The sequence below is a fragment of the Oncorhynchus keta genome, chromosome 12 (assembly GCF_023373465.1).
Source record: "Oncorhynchus keta strain PuntledgeMale-10-30-2019 chromosome 12, Oket_V2, whole genome shotgun sequence".
Lineage (NCBI taxonomy): Eukaryota > Metazoa > Chordata > Actinopteri > Salmoniformes > Salmonidae > Oncorhynchus > Oncorhynchus keta.
The window spans coordinates 31,970,030-31,989,587 of record NC_068432.1 but is presented as its reverse complement, the minus strand read 5'-3'; the positions used below and the strand labels follow the sequence as shown (position 1 = coordinate 31,989,587).

The 19,558-nt window shown below is 45.8% G+C and overlaps 1 protein-coding gene across 1 annotated transcript in view; it reads right to left on the bottom strand.

Annotated features, from left to right (window-relative positions):
• Positions 1-19,558, bottom strand: part of LOC118391368 (roundabout homolog 1-like) — a 187,408-nt gene that overhangs the window by 23,272 nt on the left and 144,578 nt on the right. The window contains exons 4-6 of the mRNA XM_052458011.1: positions 7,345-7,465; positions 5,439-5,577; positions 5,083-5,210 (exon numbers count right to left, since the gene is read on the bottom strand). Of these exons, the coding sequence (XP_052313971.1) occupies positions 5,083-5,210; positions 5,439-5,577; positions 7,345-7,465 (388 nt within the window). The remainder of the gene's footprint in view (positions 1-5,082; positions 5,211-5,438; positions 5,578-7,344; positions 7,466-19,558) is intronic.

The following is a 19,558-nucleotide window of genomic DNA, read 5'->3' as shown; positions in this document are numbered from 1 at the left end:
GACTCAAAGGTGTGAAAAGCCTTGCATGGGAGTGTTGGGTTGAGTTACAAGGCCAGCCAGTCCTGCAGCCTGTTTGGACAGAGTTACAATCCCCCAGTAAACACATAAACCTGAGGGAAAAGAAAGGGGGATGGATTCTACGACAGCTCCATGTGCTGGATTAAGTAAAACAGACACTCGGTGACTGGAACTCTGGGTGTCGAGCTAGGACTATAGATCCTTATTGACTGAGGGCTTAATATCTCTGTGAAGGCTGTGGCACACTGAGTCTTATTGGAGATAAACAGTGATATGCATGGAGAGAGAGAGTGAGAAAGACAGAAAGGGAAAGAGATGAGGGTGAATGATTGAATGAATGAATGAATGAATGAGTCAGAATAGCTGTAGTGTGAACAGAAAAGGGTGAGAAATGAAGACATGACTTTGAGGAGGAAATACATTAAAATGCTACAAGATGATCTGGAGTGATGGCACTAGTTAAAGTGTGATGGGACGACCTCAGTAAAAGTGTTAGATGATGCAAACTATGCTAAATAAATAAGAATAAATAAACAACAGAAAAACTGTTTTATTTTTAAATAACAGCTTAGCCTTGGTGTGTTGGGATTGAAAGCAGCTCGACTGGAGTGGGGATCCAATATGCTTTGATTTTCACTACTGATAACGTGGCCTGTCTGCACCAATAACACAGCCAGACTGTTTAAAGAGGAAACAAACCCTTAATCTCCTGCCTTCCCTGTGGATATGTTCAAACACAGCAAGCCCACTAGACTGTTTATGTTTGGGGCAGAAAACAGAGAAACCATGGAGCTATGTTTCATTTATGACAGTAATTATCTTTTTGTTTTCTCATGATTTGGTTGGGTCTAATTGTGTTGCTGTCCTGGGGCACTGTGGGGTCTGTTTGTGTTTGAGAACAGAGCCCCAGGACAGCAATGCAATTAGATCCAACCAAACCAACCAAATCATGAGAAAACAAAAATATACAGTGGCTTGCAAAAGTATTCACCCCCTTGGCATTTTCCCTATCTTGTTGCCTTACAACTTGGAAATAAAATAGATTTTGGGGGGGGTTGTATCATGTGATTTACACAACATGCCTACCACTTTGAAGATGCAAAATATTTTTTCTTGTGAAACAAACAAGAAATAAGACTTGAGTGTGCATAACTATTCAAAATCCATACTTTGTAGAGCCACCTTTTTCAGCAATTACAGCTGCAAGTCTCTTGGGGTGTGTCTCTATGAGCTTGACACATCTAGCCCTGGGATTTTTGCCCATTCTTCAAGGCAAAACTGCTCCAGGTCCTTCAAGTTGGATGGGTTCATGCTGATATACAGCAATCTTTAAGTCATACCACAGATTCTCAAATGAGATCTGGGCATTGACTAAGCCATTCCAAGATATTTAAATGTTTCCCCTTAAACCACTCAAGTGTTGCTTTAGCAGTAGGGTTAGGGTCATTGTCCTGCTGGAAGGTGAACCTCCGTCCCAGTCTCAAATCTCTGGAAGATGAGAACAGGTTTCCCTCAAGGATTTCCCTGTATTTAGCGCTATCCATAATTTCTTAAATTCTGACCAGTTTCCCAGTCCCTGCTGATGAAAAACATCCCCACAGCATGATGCTGCCACCACTATGCTTGGTGTCCTTGGGGTGCTAAGAGGTGTTGGGTTTGATCCAGACATAGTGTTTTCATTGAGGGCCAAAAATATCAATTTCAGTCTCATCTGACCAGAGTACCTTCTTCCATATGTTTGGGGAGTCTTTTGGCGTACACCAAACGTGTTTGCTTATTTTTTTCATGAAGCAATGGATTTTTTCTGGTCACTCTTCCGTAAAGCCCAGCTCTGAGTGTACGGCTTAAAGTGGTCCTATGGACAGATTTTCCAATCTAAGCTGTGGAGCTTTGCAGCTCCTTCAGGGTTATCTGTTCAAAGTTTCTGATATTTTATTATAACCCAACCCTGATCTGTACCCCTCCACAACTTTGTCCCTGACCTGTTTGGAGAGTTCCTTGGTCTTCATGGTGCCGCTTGCTTGGTAATATCCCTTGCTTAATAATGGTGTTGCAGACTCTGGGGCCTTTCAGAACAGGTATATATACTGAGAACATGTGACACTTAGATTGAACACAGGTGGACATTGTTTAACTAATTATGTGACTTCTGACGGTAATTGGTTGCACCAGATGTTATTTAGGGGCTTCATAGCAAAGGGGATGGATACATATGCACACACCACTTTTCCCTATTTTTTTAATATATCTTTTTTTATATCTCACTTCACCAATTTGACAGAGAGGCAGGCAGGTTTGGGGTAGAGTAGATTCTGTAATTGGAACCATGTCAATTCCCTGCATGGGACTCAGGCTTGTCTTTAATTAAGCCCTGCTCATCCTCACTGTCTGTCTATCTCTCTCTTGCTTCGTGTCATTTGGCCACTGTGTGTGTGTGTGTGTGTGTGTGTGTGTGTGTGTGTGTGTGTGTGTGTGTGTGTGTGTGTGTGTGTGTGTGTGTGTGTGTGTGTGTGTGTGTGTGTGTGTGTGTGTGTGTGTGTGTGTGTGTGTGTGTGTGTGTGTGTGTGCGTGTGTGTGTGTGTCCGTGTGTGTGTGCGCGTGTGTGTGTATGCACATGTGTGTGTGTGTGTGCGTGCATGTGTCTGTATATGCGTGTGTGTGTGCATTCGTGTACACGCAAGTGTGTGTGAGTAGTCGGGTGTTGGTGCTCATTTCCTGCCATCAGTCCCAGTGCTGTGGGGGTCATTGTGGAAGGGCATCCCTGCTCATAAATGAAACCACTTCCTGGTGCCTCATCAACACTCCCATCGGGGCACCTATTCAGAACTGTTACACTGATCCAGTCATGGTTAGACTATGAGTTGTACGAGCAGGGAACAAGGCAAGTTGAGTGCTGATTGCTGCAGAACTGATATGAACTCAAGCCAAGTAAATACAGTTGAAGTCAGAGGTTTACATACACCTTATCCAAATACATTTCAACTCAGTTTTTCACAATTCCTGACATTTAATCATAGTAAAAATTCCCTGTCTTCGGTCAGTTAGGATGACCACTTTATTTTAAGAATGAGAAATATCAGAATAATAGGAGAAATAATTATTTATTTCATCTTGTATTTCTTTCATCACAATCCCAGTGGGTCAGAAGTTTACATACACCCAATTAGTATTTGGTAGCATTGCCTTTAAATTGTTTAACTTGGGTCAAATGTTTCGGGTAGCCTTCCACAAGCTTCCCACAATAAGTTTGATGAATTGTGGCCCATTCCTCCTGACAGAGCTGGTGTAACTGAATCAGGTTTGTAGACCTCCTTGCTCGCACACACTTTTTCAGTTCTGCCCACAAATTGACTATAGGATTGCGGTCAGGGATTTGTGATGGCCACTCCAATACCTTGACTTTGTTGTCATTAGGCCATTTTGACACAACTTTTGAAGTATGCTTGGGGTCATTGTCCATTTGGAAGACCCATTTGCGACCAAGCTTTAACTTCCTGAATGATGTCTTGAGATGTTGCTTCAATAAATCCACATAATGTCCCCTCCTCATGATGCCATCTATTTTGTGAAGTGCACAAGTTCCTCCTGCAGCAAAGCACCCCCACAACATGATGCTGCCACCCCTGTGCTTCACGGTTGGGATGGTGTTCTTCGGCTTGCAAGCCTCCCCCTTTTTCCTCCAAACATAACGATGGTCATTATGGCCAAACAGTTCTATTTTTGTTACATCAGACCAGAGGACATTTCTCCAAAAAGTACGATCTTTGTCCCCATGTGCAGTTGCTAACTGGCATTTTTATGGCGGTTTTGGAGCAGTGACTTCTTCCTTGCTGAATGGCCTTTCAGGTTATGTCGATATAGGACTTGTTTTCCTGTGGATATAGATACTTTTTTTACCTGGGATTGATATGCAATTTTCTCACCAAAGTACGTTAATCTCTAGGAGACAGAACGCGTCTCCTTCCTGAGTGGCATGATGGCTGCCTGGTCCCATGGTGTTTATACTTGCATACTATTGTTTATACAGATGAACGTGGTACATTCAGGCATTTGGAAATTGCTCCCAAGGATGAACCAGACATGTGGAGGTCTACTATATTTTTTCTGAGGTCTTGGATGATTTCTTTGGATTTTCCCATGATGTCAAGCAAAGAGGCACTGAGTTTGAAAGTAGGCCTTAAATCATATCCACAGGTACACCTCCAATTGACTCAAATGATGTCAATCGACTCAAATTATGTCAATTTGCCTATCAGAAGCTTCCAAAGCCATGACATAATTTTCTGGAATTTTCCAAGCTGTTTAAAGGCACAGTCAACTTAGTGTATGTAAACTTCTGACCCAATGGAATTGTGATACAGTGAAATAATCTGTCTGTAAACAATTGTTGTAAAAATGACTTGTGTCATACACAAAGTAGATGTCCTAACTGATTTGCCAAAACTATAGTTTGTTAACAAGACATTTGTGAAGTGGTTGAAAAACGAGTTTCAATGACTCCAACCTAAGTGTATGTAAACTTCCAACTTCAACTGTACATGACCTCACATTTAACTGATAACCCAACTCAGTCGGTTACTCTGGCAACTGCTTGACTCGACACATGAATGTAAACTGATCCATGCTAAATAAATCAGGGCAGTGGTATGACACTCTTTGGTGTGGGTTAGGTAAGATACCCAACTGCTCTGAGAACAGCTGTCTTCTCCTTCACACTTTATCTAACGTTTCATGAATGTCAGAGCAACAGCTGCACAGCATAAACACAGTCTGCACACAGTCTGCGGCAGGGAAGCCTAGTGGTTAGAGCGTTGGCCTAGTAACCGGAAGGTTGCAAGCTCAAACCCCGGAGCTGACAAGATACAAATCTGTCGTTCTGCCCCTGAACAGGCAGTTAACCCACTGTTCCTAGGCCGTCATTGAAAATAAGAATTTGTTCTTAATTTGTTTTTAACTGACTTGCCTAGTTAAATGAAGGTAAAAAATAAAATAATAACATAGTCTGTGCGCTTTCATGTCAAACAGACTTGGGTTGGGGTTACGGTTGGTGGAGGTTGTACTGACCGTGTACAGTCAGTGTAGCGGATGCCTCAGCCTTTCCCACCATGTTCTCCACAACACATGTGTAGGAGCCCTCGTCTGACAGTCTTACATCTCGTACGCTCAGGGTGTGGTCCTCTAGGATCTCATACCTGTAGACAGACACATACACACAGTGTGAGAGAAAGGGACTGGGAGATATAACGATGAGAGAAAGGAGCTTCACATGATGGCAAACACACTGTAATATACCACATATCTAATTCCATGACCAGACGCGAGCCAAAGTGTGCATATGAATTTTGATCAGAGTATGTGTCTATGACGTGTAACAGCGTAATATAAAGGCTGTATAGTACTGCTGGGTAATCCATCCATACCTCCCCTTGGGTAGGTCTGCATCCTCTTTCCTCCAGCGGACAGTGGGGACCGGATCTCCCTGTGCCTCACAGTGGAACTCCACACTCTCATCTGCCAGCACCATAACACTACTGGGCCTCTTCACAAACCCTGGGCGCTCTGAAGAAGATCATAATCATAATGTGTTTAAAGTTCGGTGATAGACTGACAGTTTTGCTTGGATCTCCAACCCTTAGCCTTTGCAAAATCAAGCTTATACAAAGCTATTAGATAAGCACCTAAAGACGCTACCTCTGAATACCATTAGCCCCCTGTAACTCTCTCTCCATGGGACGGATGTACCACACCCACATTCCCCCGTGTTTCACCCTCTTTCACCCACTGGTACAGTGTTTTCACTAAAACACATTCATTTATGTGAATGAAAACAACTTAAATCCACTTAAAACTAGTAGGGCTTGTTAAAACTAGGGCCATTTTATTCACATTGGTCCCATAGCACATTTGAAAACAGATCTGTTTATTCAATACACAGTATTATTCTATTACCCCTAGAAGTTTTTACTAGGCATTGTAAATGTGTGTGGTGTGCCCTGGCCAGTAGCCCAGCCCAGCCTACCCGTTCCCGTGATAAGATGTCTCAGTCTGCTACAATGGAAGTGTTTGGAGAGGGGGTGGGGTGCTGAGAGGGGGACAGAATAGGGTGGAGGTGGGGGTGGAGAGTGGAACCAGGCTAGGATTCAGTGGTCTGGGACACTTGGCAGCAAGAAGAATGATTGAGAGTGGGGGATGAGGGTGGGGATACAACCTGGTCCAGGACAGCTGGGGGGTGGCAGGGGCCACGGTGGGAAGACAGGGTCACCCTGAGTTTAGGATTCATGAGAAATGCCTTCACAGCTGCAGGGCTGGGGGCCATTGTTATGTAACTTGTTCCATTATTGGATTATGTGCCAGGGAGAAAAACCTTTACCAAGGGGACATGCAGACTCTTTGACCTTCACTGACACAACTAAGACTCACTGAAGGGGGCTGAGAGGAGGGAGAGGGAGACAGACTCTACTAGAGGGACAGACAAGACAGACGAGACAGACAGACAGACAGACAGACGAGACAGACAGACAGACAGACAGACAGACAGACAGACAGACAGACAGACAGACAGACAGACAGACAGACAGACAGACTCTACCAGACAGACAGACAGACAGACAGACAGACAGACAGACAGACAGACAGACAGACAGACAGACAGACTCTACCAGACAGACAGACAGACAGACAGACAGACAGACAGACAGACAGACAGACAGACAGACAGACAGACTCTACCAGACAGACAGACAGACAGACAGACAGACAGACAGACAGACAGACAGACAGACAGACAGACAGACTCTACCAGACAGACAGACAGACAGACAGACAGACAGACAGACTCTACCAGACAGACAGACAGACAGACTCTACCAGACAGACAGACAGACAGACAGACAGACAGACAGACAGACAGACAGACAGACAGACAGACAGACAGACTCTACCAGACAGACAGACAGACAGACTCTACCAGACAGACAGACAGACAGACAGACAGACAGACAGACAGACAGACAGACATACAGACTCTACCAGACAGACAGACAGACTCTACCAGACAGACAGACAGACTCTACCAGACAGACAGACAGACTCTACCAGACAGACAGACAGACAGACAGACAGGTGGTCCTTCTGTAGCTCAGTTGGTAGAGCATGGCGCTTGTAACGCCAGGGTAGTGGGTTCGATCCCCGGGACCACCCATACGTAGAATGTATGCACACATGACTGTAAGTCGCTTTGGATAAAAGCGTCTGCTAAATGGCATATATTATTATTATTTATTATTACAGACAGACAGACAGACAGACAGACAGACAGGGTCTTACCTAGAACAGTCAGTTCTGCAGTCTCGCTCTCCCTCTCTCCCACCATATTGGTCCCCACACAAATGTATTTCCCTGCGTCACTCTTCCTGGCGTTGGTGATCATCAGCTTCCCACTGCGGATCTGAAAGATGGAGGGAAGAAAAGTAGAAGTTGTAAAGTCATATCTGTAACTAGATACCTATATAAACCAAATATAAATAACACCACACTGAATAAGGCAAGTTATGCATTGAAAGGCTCTCAAAAAGCGATTTGGTGAAATTATTTGTGGTTCAGAAGGCACTAAATCTAGGACAGCTTCTACCCCCAAGCCATAAGACTACTAAATGTTAATCAAATGGCTACCCAAACTGTTTGCATTGACCCCCTTTGGTACACTGTTGCTACTCACTTTACACCCACCGACATGTACCTCAATTAACTTGACTAACCTGTACCCCCACACATTGACTCGGTACCGGTACCCCCTGTATACAGCCTCTGTGTTGTTATTTTATTGTGGTACGTTGTATTTAAATGTTTTTTATTTATTTAAAAAAATCACCAAATATTTTCTTAATTACTTAAAAACAAATCTGAATTGTTGGTTAAGGGCTTGTAATAAGCATTTCACTGTAAGGTCTACTACACCTGTTGTATTCGGCGCAAGTGACAAATATTGATTTGATTTGACATTACTACAGAGCAGTGGTCACCACCTTTTCTGAGTCAAGATCAAAGCAAAAAGCAAGTCCACAAGCAAGCTGAGATCTACCTCTCAGATTTATTAAAAAGAATATGACTTAAAAAACATGCAACATTTTAACCTATTAAAAACAGTTATTTAGCTATGTTTGTGCAGTCGACTATATGCCCAATACATTATCACTGCATACTGTCTATGCTTGAATTGAAATTTTGTTCTTCTCAGACCATTTCGAAATAATACTTCAAAATGTTTGGTACATGATCACACTGGTAATAGATTATAGTAATTTGTTGTATTACTTGTGAGGCACAGCTGAGTGAGCATAATCATTAGCATTTTTATTTTACTGCACTGATGGCCTGCATCTGATGGTCAGTCTGAGGGGTGGGACGGAGCAGAAGTAACCCTGCCTCTCACCCGTCTCAGTCCCCCCGCTCTCCTTCCCTCCGCCGAGAAAAAGGGACACAGTCTTCCAGCTGATGACAAAACTCACGTCGCACTGCATTATTTCTGTCTCATGCACCAATTCATGTTGTTACTCTTATGACCAGAGAAAGTGAAAAATTCCTCAATATTAAAAAAGACAAGCCACTAACAATAGCAGCGTAAGCCTATCGTAACACTTTGCTATACTCTTTCATTGCTGCTGCAGTGCTGGTTTTAGTGTGAGTGGATGTAGGGAGAACGCACATTTTATGGCTTATAAAAGTGTTGAAGAAACGGGTGACAGTGCTGAATAACAACTTAATTATAAAAACAGCAGCTCTTTGCTGAGACTTTCTATCGTCATGGTTTTAACAGTTGATTTCACAACAGTTGATTTCACAGCATCAACTTTGCTGTGCACTCGAGGCCTCTTTTTGCAGCCTATGTCTCGAGGAAACTGTGCAGATACTGTGATCTGATTGGCCAGCAGTAGGCCTATAGGTGCACTTGATTTTCTCTCTGGGCCTGCCAGGTATGCAGAGTTTTACAATTAGATACATGAAATGGTTCAAAATTGGAACACTTTGCCTGCTGAATCAAGAGTACTTACCGAACAAACAAAGCAGGGACGCAAAGACTTTATCATTGTTGTTTGTTACAGAAATGTTTGGTGATCGACTATGAAGATCTTGGAGATGGCGATCAACCAGTTGGTGACCACTGCTATAGAGCACAGACAAAGATCTGGTAGGTTTAAGGCAAAAGCTTTAAGAAGTAAACAGTGCGCATTCCCAGCTGCCCCGGCTGGCTGGCTGCGTGGCTGGGAGGGCAGTGCCTGACAGGTTGTTTTCCACTGAAAGAGGAAGCAGTGAGCCCACACCATCTCAGGCCTCAGAGAACACTGCTACAACACCAGCCTAGAGATCCTGTACTGTGACATGCAGCAGGATTGTTGTAATGGGAAATAACTTTGGATGGTTGGGTTGGAGAATTATGCTAGTTTCAAAGAAGAACCTATGTGCAGCAAATATGGAATCAGGGTTTCTGCAAACATAACTGATAAGTAAAAGCCTAATCATGCATCAGAAATGTTCAAATAACATTAAAATGTCTTGAAAGACGGATTGCTATTCAAACACTAGGGTGAGGATGGGTGAAGGAAAACCTTTATATAGTCCCCGCCTCTTGTTTCCCAGTGGTAAAGTGCAGTGTAGAGTGACGTTGTTTAGTGAGTGGAGAGGTATCATAAGGCACCAGAGCCTGTCAGAGAGGAGGGAAGTGGAGGAGTCCTGATGTGGCCAGGCCAGTAGGTTACAACTTCTTGTATGTAAACCATGCTGGGAAGACCAGCCAAACAGTCATAGCTAATCTACTCACAGCCTGATTTACAGCAGACTAGCTCCAGCCCCTTCTCTGCCCCATACACAAATACTAACCCTCTTCACCACCTCTTGTCCCCCCTTGCCCCTCTCGCCCTCATAATGCCTGCAACCTGCTGAGAGGAGGCTGACCTTCCCTCTTCACACTGACATATTCTCCCAGGCCATAAAAGTCATCATGTGTTACACAGGGAGAGCAGGAGGAGAAGAGTGGGAGAGGAGAAGATGGGAGAGGAGAGGAGTGGGAGGAGGGGGTGAGGAGAGGGAGGAGAGGGTTAAGAGGGGAGAGGATAGGGAGGAACGGGATAGGAGGGGAGAGGAATGCTCTGTCACGCTCTGGCTGAAAATACTTGAATCAGTTATATAACCCAGTGCCCTTTATGGTTGTGAGGTCTAGGGTCTGCTCACCAACCAAGAATTCACAAAATGGGACAAACATCAAATTGAGACTCTGCATGCAGAATTCTGCAAAAATATCCTCTGTGTACATGGTAAAACACCAAATAATGCACGCAGAGCAGTATTAGGCCAATAACCGCTAATTATCAAAAAAATATAATCAAATCAAATTGTATTTGTCACATACACATGGTTAGCAGATGTTAATGCGAGTGTAGCGAAATGCTTGTGCTTCTAGTTCCGACAATGCAGTAATAACCAACAAGTAATCTAACTAACAATTCCAAAACTACTGTCTTATACACAGTGTAATGGGATAAAGAATATGTACATAAAGATATATGAATGAGTGATGGTACAGAGCAGCATAGGCAAGATACAGTAGATGGTATTGAGTACAGTATATACATATGAGATGAGTATGTAAACAAAGTGGCATAGTTAAAGTGGCTAGTGATACATGTATTACATAAGGATGCAGTAGATGATATAGAGTACAGTATATACGTATGCATATGAGATGAATAATGTAGGGTATGTAACATTATATTAGGTAGCATTGTTTAAAGTGGCTAGTGATATATTTTACATAATTTCCCATCAATTCCCATTATTAAAGTGGCTGGAGTTGAGTCAGTGTCAGTGTGTTGGCAGCAGCCACTCAATGTTAGTGGTGGCTGTTTAACAGTCTGATGGCCTTGAGATAGAAGCTGTTTTTCAGTCTCTCGGTCCCAGCTTTGATGCACCTGTACTGACCTCTCCTTCTGGATGATAGCGGGGTGAACAGGCAGTGGCTCGGGTGGTTGTTGTCCTTGATGATCTTTATGGCCTTCCTGTAACATCGGGTGGTGTAGGTGTCCTGGAGGGCAGGTAGTTTGCCCCCGGTGATGCGTTGTGCAGACCTCACTACCCTCTGGAGAGCCTTACGGTTGTGGGCGGAGCAGTTGCCGTACCAGGCGGCGATACAGCCCGCCAGGATGCCCTCGATTGTGCATTTGTAGAAGTTTGTGAGTGCTTTTGGTGACAAGCCGAATTTCTTCAGCCTCCTGAGGTTGAAGAGGCGCTGCTGCGCCTTCTTCACGACGCTGTCTGTGTGAGTGGACCAATTCAGTTTGTCTGTGATGTGTATGCCGAGGAACTTAAAACACTTAAACACTTAAACACTTAAAACTTAAAACACTATTGTTCCATCAATGTGGATAGGGGGGTGTTCCCCCTGCTGTTTCCTGAAGTCCACAATCATCTCCTTAGTTTTGTTGACGTTGAGTGTGAGGTTATTTTCATGACACCACTCTCCGAGGGCCCTCACCTCCTCCCTGTAGGCCGTCTCGTCGTTGTTGGTAATCAAGCCTACCACTGTTGTGTCGTCCGCAAACTTGATGATTGAGTTGGAGGCGTGCGTGGCCACGCAACCCTTGTGGGGCCCCAGTGTTGAGGATCAGCGGGGTGGAGATGTTGTTGCCTACCCTCACCACCTGGGGGCGGCCCGTCAGGAAGTCCAGTACCCGGTTGCACAGGGCGGGGTGGAGACCATACAGAAAAGAGCTGCTAAATTCTACAACCACCTAGAAGGAGGCGATTCGCAAACCTTCCATAACAAAGCTATCGCCTACAGAGAGAATAACCAGAGCAAACTGGTCCTAGTGTAACAGTTCTCTTGTGGTGAAGTAGTCGGACCAAAATGCAGCGTGTAGATTGCGATCCATGTTTAATAAACAAATGTAAAACACAAATCAATACAAATACTACCAAACAAAGAACGTAATGAACTAAACGAAAACCGAAACAGCCTATACTATTGTAAACTAACACAGAGATAGGAACAAGGACACTAAGGACAATCACCCACGAAACACACAAAGAATATGGCTGCCTAAATATGGTTCCCAATCAGAGAAAACGATAAACACCTGCCTCTGATTGAGAACCACTTCAGACAGCCATAGACTTAACTAGAACACCCCACTAAGCTACAATCCCAATACATACACACCACATACAAAAATCCATGTCACACCCTGGCCTGACCAAATAAATGAAGATAACACAAAATACTTTGACCAGGGCGTGACAGAACCCCCCCCCTGGCGGCTCCGTGCAGACTGGCAGCTCCGTGCAGACTGGCAGCTTCTTGTAGACTGGCAGCTCCTTGCAGACTGGCAGCTCCTTGCAGACTGGCAGCTCTGGCTGCTCCATGCAGACTGGCATCTCTGGCTGCTTCATGCAGACTGGCAGTTCCATGCAGACTGGCAGCTCTGGCTGCTCCATGCAGACTGGCAGCTCCATGTAGACTGGCAGCTCTGGCTGCTCCATGCAGGCTGGCAGCACTGGCTGCGCTGAACAGGCAGGAGAGGCGAGGCGCACTGTAGGCCTGATGCGTGGTGCTGGCACTGGTGGGACTGGACCAAGAACACGCACAGGAAGCCTGGTGCGGGGAGCTGCTATACCGGAGGGCTGGGGTGTGGAGGTGGTACTGGATAGACCGGACCGTGCAGGCGCACTGGAGCTCTTGAGCACCGAGCCTGCCCAACCTTACCCGGTTGAATGCTCTCGGTCGCCCTGCCAATGCGGCGAGGTGGAATAGCCCGCACTGGGCTATGCAGGCGAACCGGAGACACCGAGCGCAAGGCTGGTGCCATGTAAGCCGGCCCAAGGAGACGCACTGGGGGCCAGATGTGTAGAGCCTGCTTCATAGCCTTTGGCTTGACGCTCAATTTAGCCCGGCCGATACACGGAGATGGAATATACCGCACCGGGCTATGCACCCGCACTGGAGACACCGTGCGCACCACAGCATAACACGGTGCCTGCCCGGTCTCTCTAGCACCCCGGTAAGCACAGGGAGTTTGCGCAGGTCTCATACCTGGCGTAGCCATACTCCCTGTGAGCCCCCCCCAAGATATTTTTGGGGCTGACTCCCGGGCTTCCTTGCCAACCGTGTTCCCTCATATCGCCGGCTCCTCTCTCCGGCTGCCTCTGCTCTCCTCACTGCCTCCACCTGTTCCCATGGAAGGCGATCCCTTCCCGCCAGGATCTCCTCCCATGTGTAGCAACCCTTGCCATCCAATATATCGTCCCGCTGTTGCTGCCTTTGTTGCTTCTCCTGCGGCTCCTGCCTGTTACCACGCTGCTTGGTCTGGGTGGGGTGGGTGATTCTGTAAACGGTTCTCTTGTGGTGAAGGAGAGTCGGACCAAAATGCAGCGTGTAGAATGCGATCCATGTTTAATAAACAAACGTAAAACACGAATCAATACAAATACTACAAAACAAAGAACGTAATGAACTAAACGAAAACCGAAACAGCCTATACTATTGTAAACTAACACAGAGACAGGAACAAGGACACTAAGGACAATCACCCACGAAACACACAAAGAATATGGCTGCCTAAATATGGTTCCCAATCAGAGACAACGATAAACACCTGCCTCTGATTGAGAACCACTTCAGACAGCCATAGACTTAACTAGAACACCCCACTAAGCTACAATCCCAATACATACACACCACATACAAAAACCCATGTCACACCCTGGCCTGACCAAATAAATGAAGATAAACACAAAATACTTTGACCAGGGCGTGACACCTAGGGCTCTGTTCACAAACACAAAAAGACCCCACAGAGCCCCAGGACAGCAACACAATTAGACCAAACCAAATCATGAGAAAACAAAAAGATAATTACTTGACACATTGGAAATAATTAACAAAAAACAGAGCAAACTAGAATGCTATTTGGCCCTAAACAGAGAGTAAACAGTGGCAGAAAACCTGACCACTGTGACTGACCCAAACTTAAGGAAAGCGTTGACAATGTACAGACTCAGTGAGCATAGCCTTGCTATTGAGAAAGGCAGACCTGGCTCTCAAAAGAATACAGGCTATGTGTACACTGCCGACAAAATGAGGTGGAAACTGAGATGCACTTTCTAACCTGCACATCCTGACAATATTAAAGACACATATCTTCAAAGAATTTGAAAACAAACCCAATTTTGATAAACTCCCATATCTGATGGGTGAAATACCACAGCGTGCCATCACAGCAGCAATATTTGTGACCTGTTGCCACAAGAAAAGGGAAACCAGTGAAGAACAAACACTATTGTAAATACAACCCATATTTATGTTTACTTATTTTCCCTTTTGTAGTTTCACTATTTGCACATCGTTACAACACTGTATATATACATAATATGACATTTGAAATGTCTTTATTCTTTTGGAACCTCTGTGAGTGTATCTAGTGTACCTACTGCTCTCTCTTCGTCCGCCCACGTGTTCTCGCACACCCCGAGAGCTTCTGGTCAGCGGGGTGGTGGCACCGGGATCCTCATCTCTCCCAAGTGGTCATTCTCTCTTTCTCTCTTTCTCCCCTTACCCATCTGTCTATCGCCTCCTTTGAATTTCATGCTGTCACAGTTACCAGCCCTTTCAAGCTTAACATCCTTATCATTTATCGCCCTCCAGGTCCCCTCGGAGAGTTCATCAATGAGCTTGATGCCTTGATAAGCTCCTTTCCTGAGGACGGCTCACCTCTCACAGTTCTGGGCGACTTTAACCTCCCCACGGCTACCTTTGACTCATTCCTCTCTGCCTCCTTCTTTCCACTCCTCTCCTCTTTTGACCTCACCCTCTCACCTTCCCCCTACTCACAAGGCAGGCAATACGCTCGACCTCATCTTTACTAGATGCTGTTCTTCCACTAACCTCATTGCAACTCCCCTCCAAGTCTCCGACCACTACCTTGTATCCTTTTCCCTCTCGCTCTCATCCAACACTTCCCACACTGCCCCTACTCGGATGGTATCGCGCCGTCCCAACCTTCGCTCTCTCTCCCCGCTACTCTCTCCTCTTCCATCCTATCATCTCTTCCCTCTGCTCAAACCTTCTCCAACCTATCTCCTGATTCTGCCTCCTCAACCCTCCTCTCCTCCCTTTCTGCATCCTTTGACTCTCTATGTCCCCTATCCTCCAGGCCGGCTCGGTCCTCCCCTCCCGCTCCGTGGCTCGACGACTCATTGCGAGCTCACAGAACAGGGCTCCGGGCAGCCGAGCGGAAATGGAGGAAAACTCACCTCCCTGCGGACCTGGCATCCTTTCACTCCCTCCTCTCTACATTTTCCTCCTCTGTCTCTGCTGCTAAAGCCACTTTCTACCACTCTAAATTCCAAGCATCTGCCTCTAACCCTAGGAAGCTCTTTGCCACCTTCTCCTCCCTCCTGAATCCCCCCCCCCCCTCCCTCTCTGCAGATGACTTCGTCAACCATTTTGAAAAGAAGGTCGACGACATCCGATCCTCGTTTGCTAAGTCAAACGACACCGCTGGTTCTGCTCACACTGCCCTACCCTGTGCTCTGACCTCTTTCTCCCCTCTCTCTCCAGATGAAATCTCGCGTCTTGTGACGGCCGGCCGCCCAACAACCTGCCCGCTTGACCCTATCCCCTCCTCTCTTCTCCAGACCATTTCCGGAGACCTTCTCCCTTACCTCACCTCGCTCATCAACTCATCCCTGACCGCTGGCTACGTCCCTTCCGTCTTCAAGAGAGCGAGAGTTGCACCCCTTCTGAAAAAACCTACACTCGATCCCTCCGATGTCAACAACTACAGACCAGTATCCCTTCTTTCTTTTCTCTCCAAAACTCTTGAACGTGCCGTCCTTGGCCAGCTCTCCCGCTATCTCTCTCAGAATGACCTTCTTGATCCAAATCTGTCAGGTTTCAAGACTAGTCATTCAACTGAGACTGCTCTTCTCTGTATCACGGAGGCGCTCCGCACTGCTAAAGCTAACTCTCTCTCCTCTGCTCTCATCCTTCTAGACCTATCGGCTGCCTTCGATACTGTGAACCATCAGATCCTCCTCTCCACCCTCTCCGAGTTGGGCATCTCCGGCGCGGCCCACGCTTGATTGCGTCCTACCTGACAGGTCGCTCCTACCAGGTGGCGTGGCGAGAATCTGTCTCCTCACCACGCGCTCTCACCACTGGTGTCCCCCAGGGCTCTGTTCTAGGCCCTCTCCTATTCTCGCTATACACCAAGTCACTTGGCTCTGTCATAACCTCACATGGTCTCTCCTATCATTGCTATGCAGACGACACACAATTAATCTTCTCCTTTCCCCCTTCTGATGACCAGGTGGCGAATCGCATCTCTGCATGTCTGGCAGACATATCAGTGTGGATGACGGATCACCACCTCAAGCTGAACCTCGGCAAGACGGAGCTGCTCTTCCTCCCGGGAAGGACTGCCCGTTCCATGATCTCGCCATCACGGTTGACAACTCCATTGTGTCCTCCTCCCAGAGCGCTAAGAACCTTGGCGTGATCCTGGACAACACCCTGTCGTTCTCAACTAACATCAAGGCGGTGGCCCGTTCCTGTAGGTTCATGCTCTACAACATCCGCAGAGTATGACCCTGCCTCACACAGGAAGCGGCGCAGGTCCTAATCCAGGCACTTGTCATCTCCCGTCTGGATTACTGCAACTCGCTGTTGGCTGGGCTCCTGCCTGTGCCATTAAACCCCTACAACTCATCCAGAACGCCGCAGACCGTCTGGTGTTCAACCTTCCCAAGTTCTCTCACGTCACCCCGCTCCTCCGCTCTCTCCACTGGCTTCCAGTTGAAGCTCGCATCCGCTACAAGACCATGGTGCTTGCCTACGGAGCTGTGAGGGGAACGGCACCTAAGTACCTCCAGGCTCTGATCAGGCCCTACACCCAAACAAGGGCACTGCGTTCATCCACCTCTGGCCTGCTCGCCTCCCTACCACTGAGGAAGTACAGTTCCCGCTCAGCCCAGTCAAAACTGTTCGCTGCTCTGGCCCCCTAATGGTGGAACACACTCCCTCACGACGCCAGGACAGCGGAGTCAATCACCACCTTCCGGAGACACCTGAAACCCCACCTCTTTAAGGAATACCTAGGATAGGATAAAGTAATCCTTCTCACCCCCCTTAAAAGATTTAGATGCACTATTGTAAAGTGGCTGTTCCACTGGATGTCATAAGGTGAATGCACCAATTTGTAAGTCGCTCTGGATAAGAGCGTCTGCTAAATGACTTAAATGTAATGTAAATGTATCTACTTCACTTGCATTGGCAATGTTAACATATGTTTTCCATGCCAATAAAGCCCTTGAATTGAATTGGAAGGGGAGAGGAGGGGGAGGAAGGGGAGAGGAGGGGGAGGAAGGGGATAGGGTGGATAAAAGTGGGGAGGGAGATGAGGGGGAGATGAGAGGAGGGGGGGAGCAGGGGAGAGGAAGGGGCAGAGGAAGGGAGATGAGGGAAGAGGGCAGTGGCCAGGTTTCAAATCCCAGAGGTCTCAGAGGTCACTAGGCCAGGACCTGTTTCATGTTCCACCCCCTGTGGTGTTGGCAACTTTTAAAGTGTCATCACATTACCCTGAATTTAATGGGGGACAAAGGTCAGAGGAGTGTGATACATTTAGTGTGAGTGTGAGGATGATGTTAAAGAGTTTAAGTACAGCCAATTGGAATTTTTGGTTTGTATATTTGATAATTTCATTGAGGATACCACCACATGCCTTTTTGGGTTGGAGGGATTGCATTTTGTCCTGTAATTCATTCAATGTAATTTGAGAATCCAGTGGGTTCTGGTAGTCTTTAATAGTTGATTCTAAGATTTGTATTTGATCATGTATAATGTTTTTGCTGTTTGTTTTTTGTTATAGGGCCAAAAAGATAGGAAAAGTGGCTTACCCATACATCACCATTTTGGATAGATAACTCTTCGTGTTGTTGTTTGTTTAGTGTTTTCCAATTTTCCCAGAAGTGGTTAGAGCCTATGAATTACTCAATTACATTGAGATGAATTCTGATGTACTGTTCCTTCTTTTTCTGTAGTGTTTTTCTGTATTGGTTTAGTGATTCACCATAGTGAAGGTGTAGGCTCAGGTTTTCTGTTTCTCTATGTTTTAGGTTGGATAGGTTTCTCAATTTCTTTCTTAGGTTTCTGGCTTATTCATCAAACCATTTGTCCTTGTTGTTCATTTTCTTCGATTTTCTGCTTGACATTTTTAGATTTGATAGGGAAGCTGAGAGGTCAAATATACTGTTTAGGTTGTCTACAGCCATGTTTACACCTTCAATATTACAGTGAAATGTTTTGTCCAGGAAGTTATCTAAAAGGGATTGATTTGTTGTTTGTTGTTGCCTAATTGTTTTTTGGTATGTTTCCACACTACTTTCCTTCCATCTATAGCATTTCTTAATTTTACTCATTTCCTTTGGCATTGATGCCTCATGATTGAATATTGCTCTGTTCAAGGAGAGTGTGATGTTGATGTGATCTGATAGGGTGTATCAGTGGGCTTACTGTGAACGCTCTGAGAGACTCAAGGGTAGAGGTCAGTGATAAAGTAGTCTACAGTACTGCTGCAAAGAGATGAGCTATACTTAAGGTGTACCTACCGAGTCACCTCGAAGCCTACCATTGACTATGTACACACCCAGCATGTGACCGAGCTGCAAGAGTTGTGACCTGTTTTTGTTGGTTATGTTGTCGTAGTTGTGCCTAGGTGGGCATATGGGGGAGGGAATGCTGTCACCTCCAGGTAGGTATTTGTCCCCCTGTGTTCTGAGGGTGTCAGGTTATTGTTCAGTTCTTGCATTTAGGTCGCCACAGACTAGTACATGTCCCTGGGCCTGGAAATGATTGATTTCCCCCTCCAGGACGAAGAAGCTGTCTTCAATTAACTATGGGGATTCTAGTAGTGGGATATTGGTAGCACACAGGAGGACATTTTTCTATGTTGAGATAATGTCCTTTTGAATTTCTAGCCAAATGTTCCTGTTTTTATTCATGAAATAGAGTGAGTTAGGTCTGCTCTATACCAAATTAGCATACCCCCTGAGTTCCTTCCCTGTTTCACAACTGGTAGATTGGTGAATGGGACTACTCGCTCTCTCAACGTCAGATCCACAACAACACCAGCAAATACATCACTCCTGTCCTCCTCCTCTCTCCTATCCCTCTCTCTCATCCTTCCTTTCCTGCATTCCCCTCTATTTATGCATCTGCCACATCACCACCCAACCTGACCCCACTACAGTCAATATAGGGTGTTATATGATGTTATGCCACAGTATAGTACTCTATCTAGAAGTACTCCTGTTTTTATTTATTTTATTTAACCTTTATTTAACCAGGAAAGGCTCATTGAGATTAAAATCTCTTTTTCAAGACCGCCTTGGCCAAGATAGGCAGCACCAAGTCATTACAAAAAAATTACAGACAGACAACATGAAAAACTACAAGTAATCTAGTAGAAAACATTGAATTCACAAGAGTATAAAA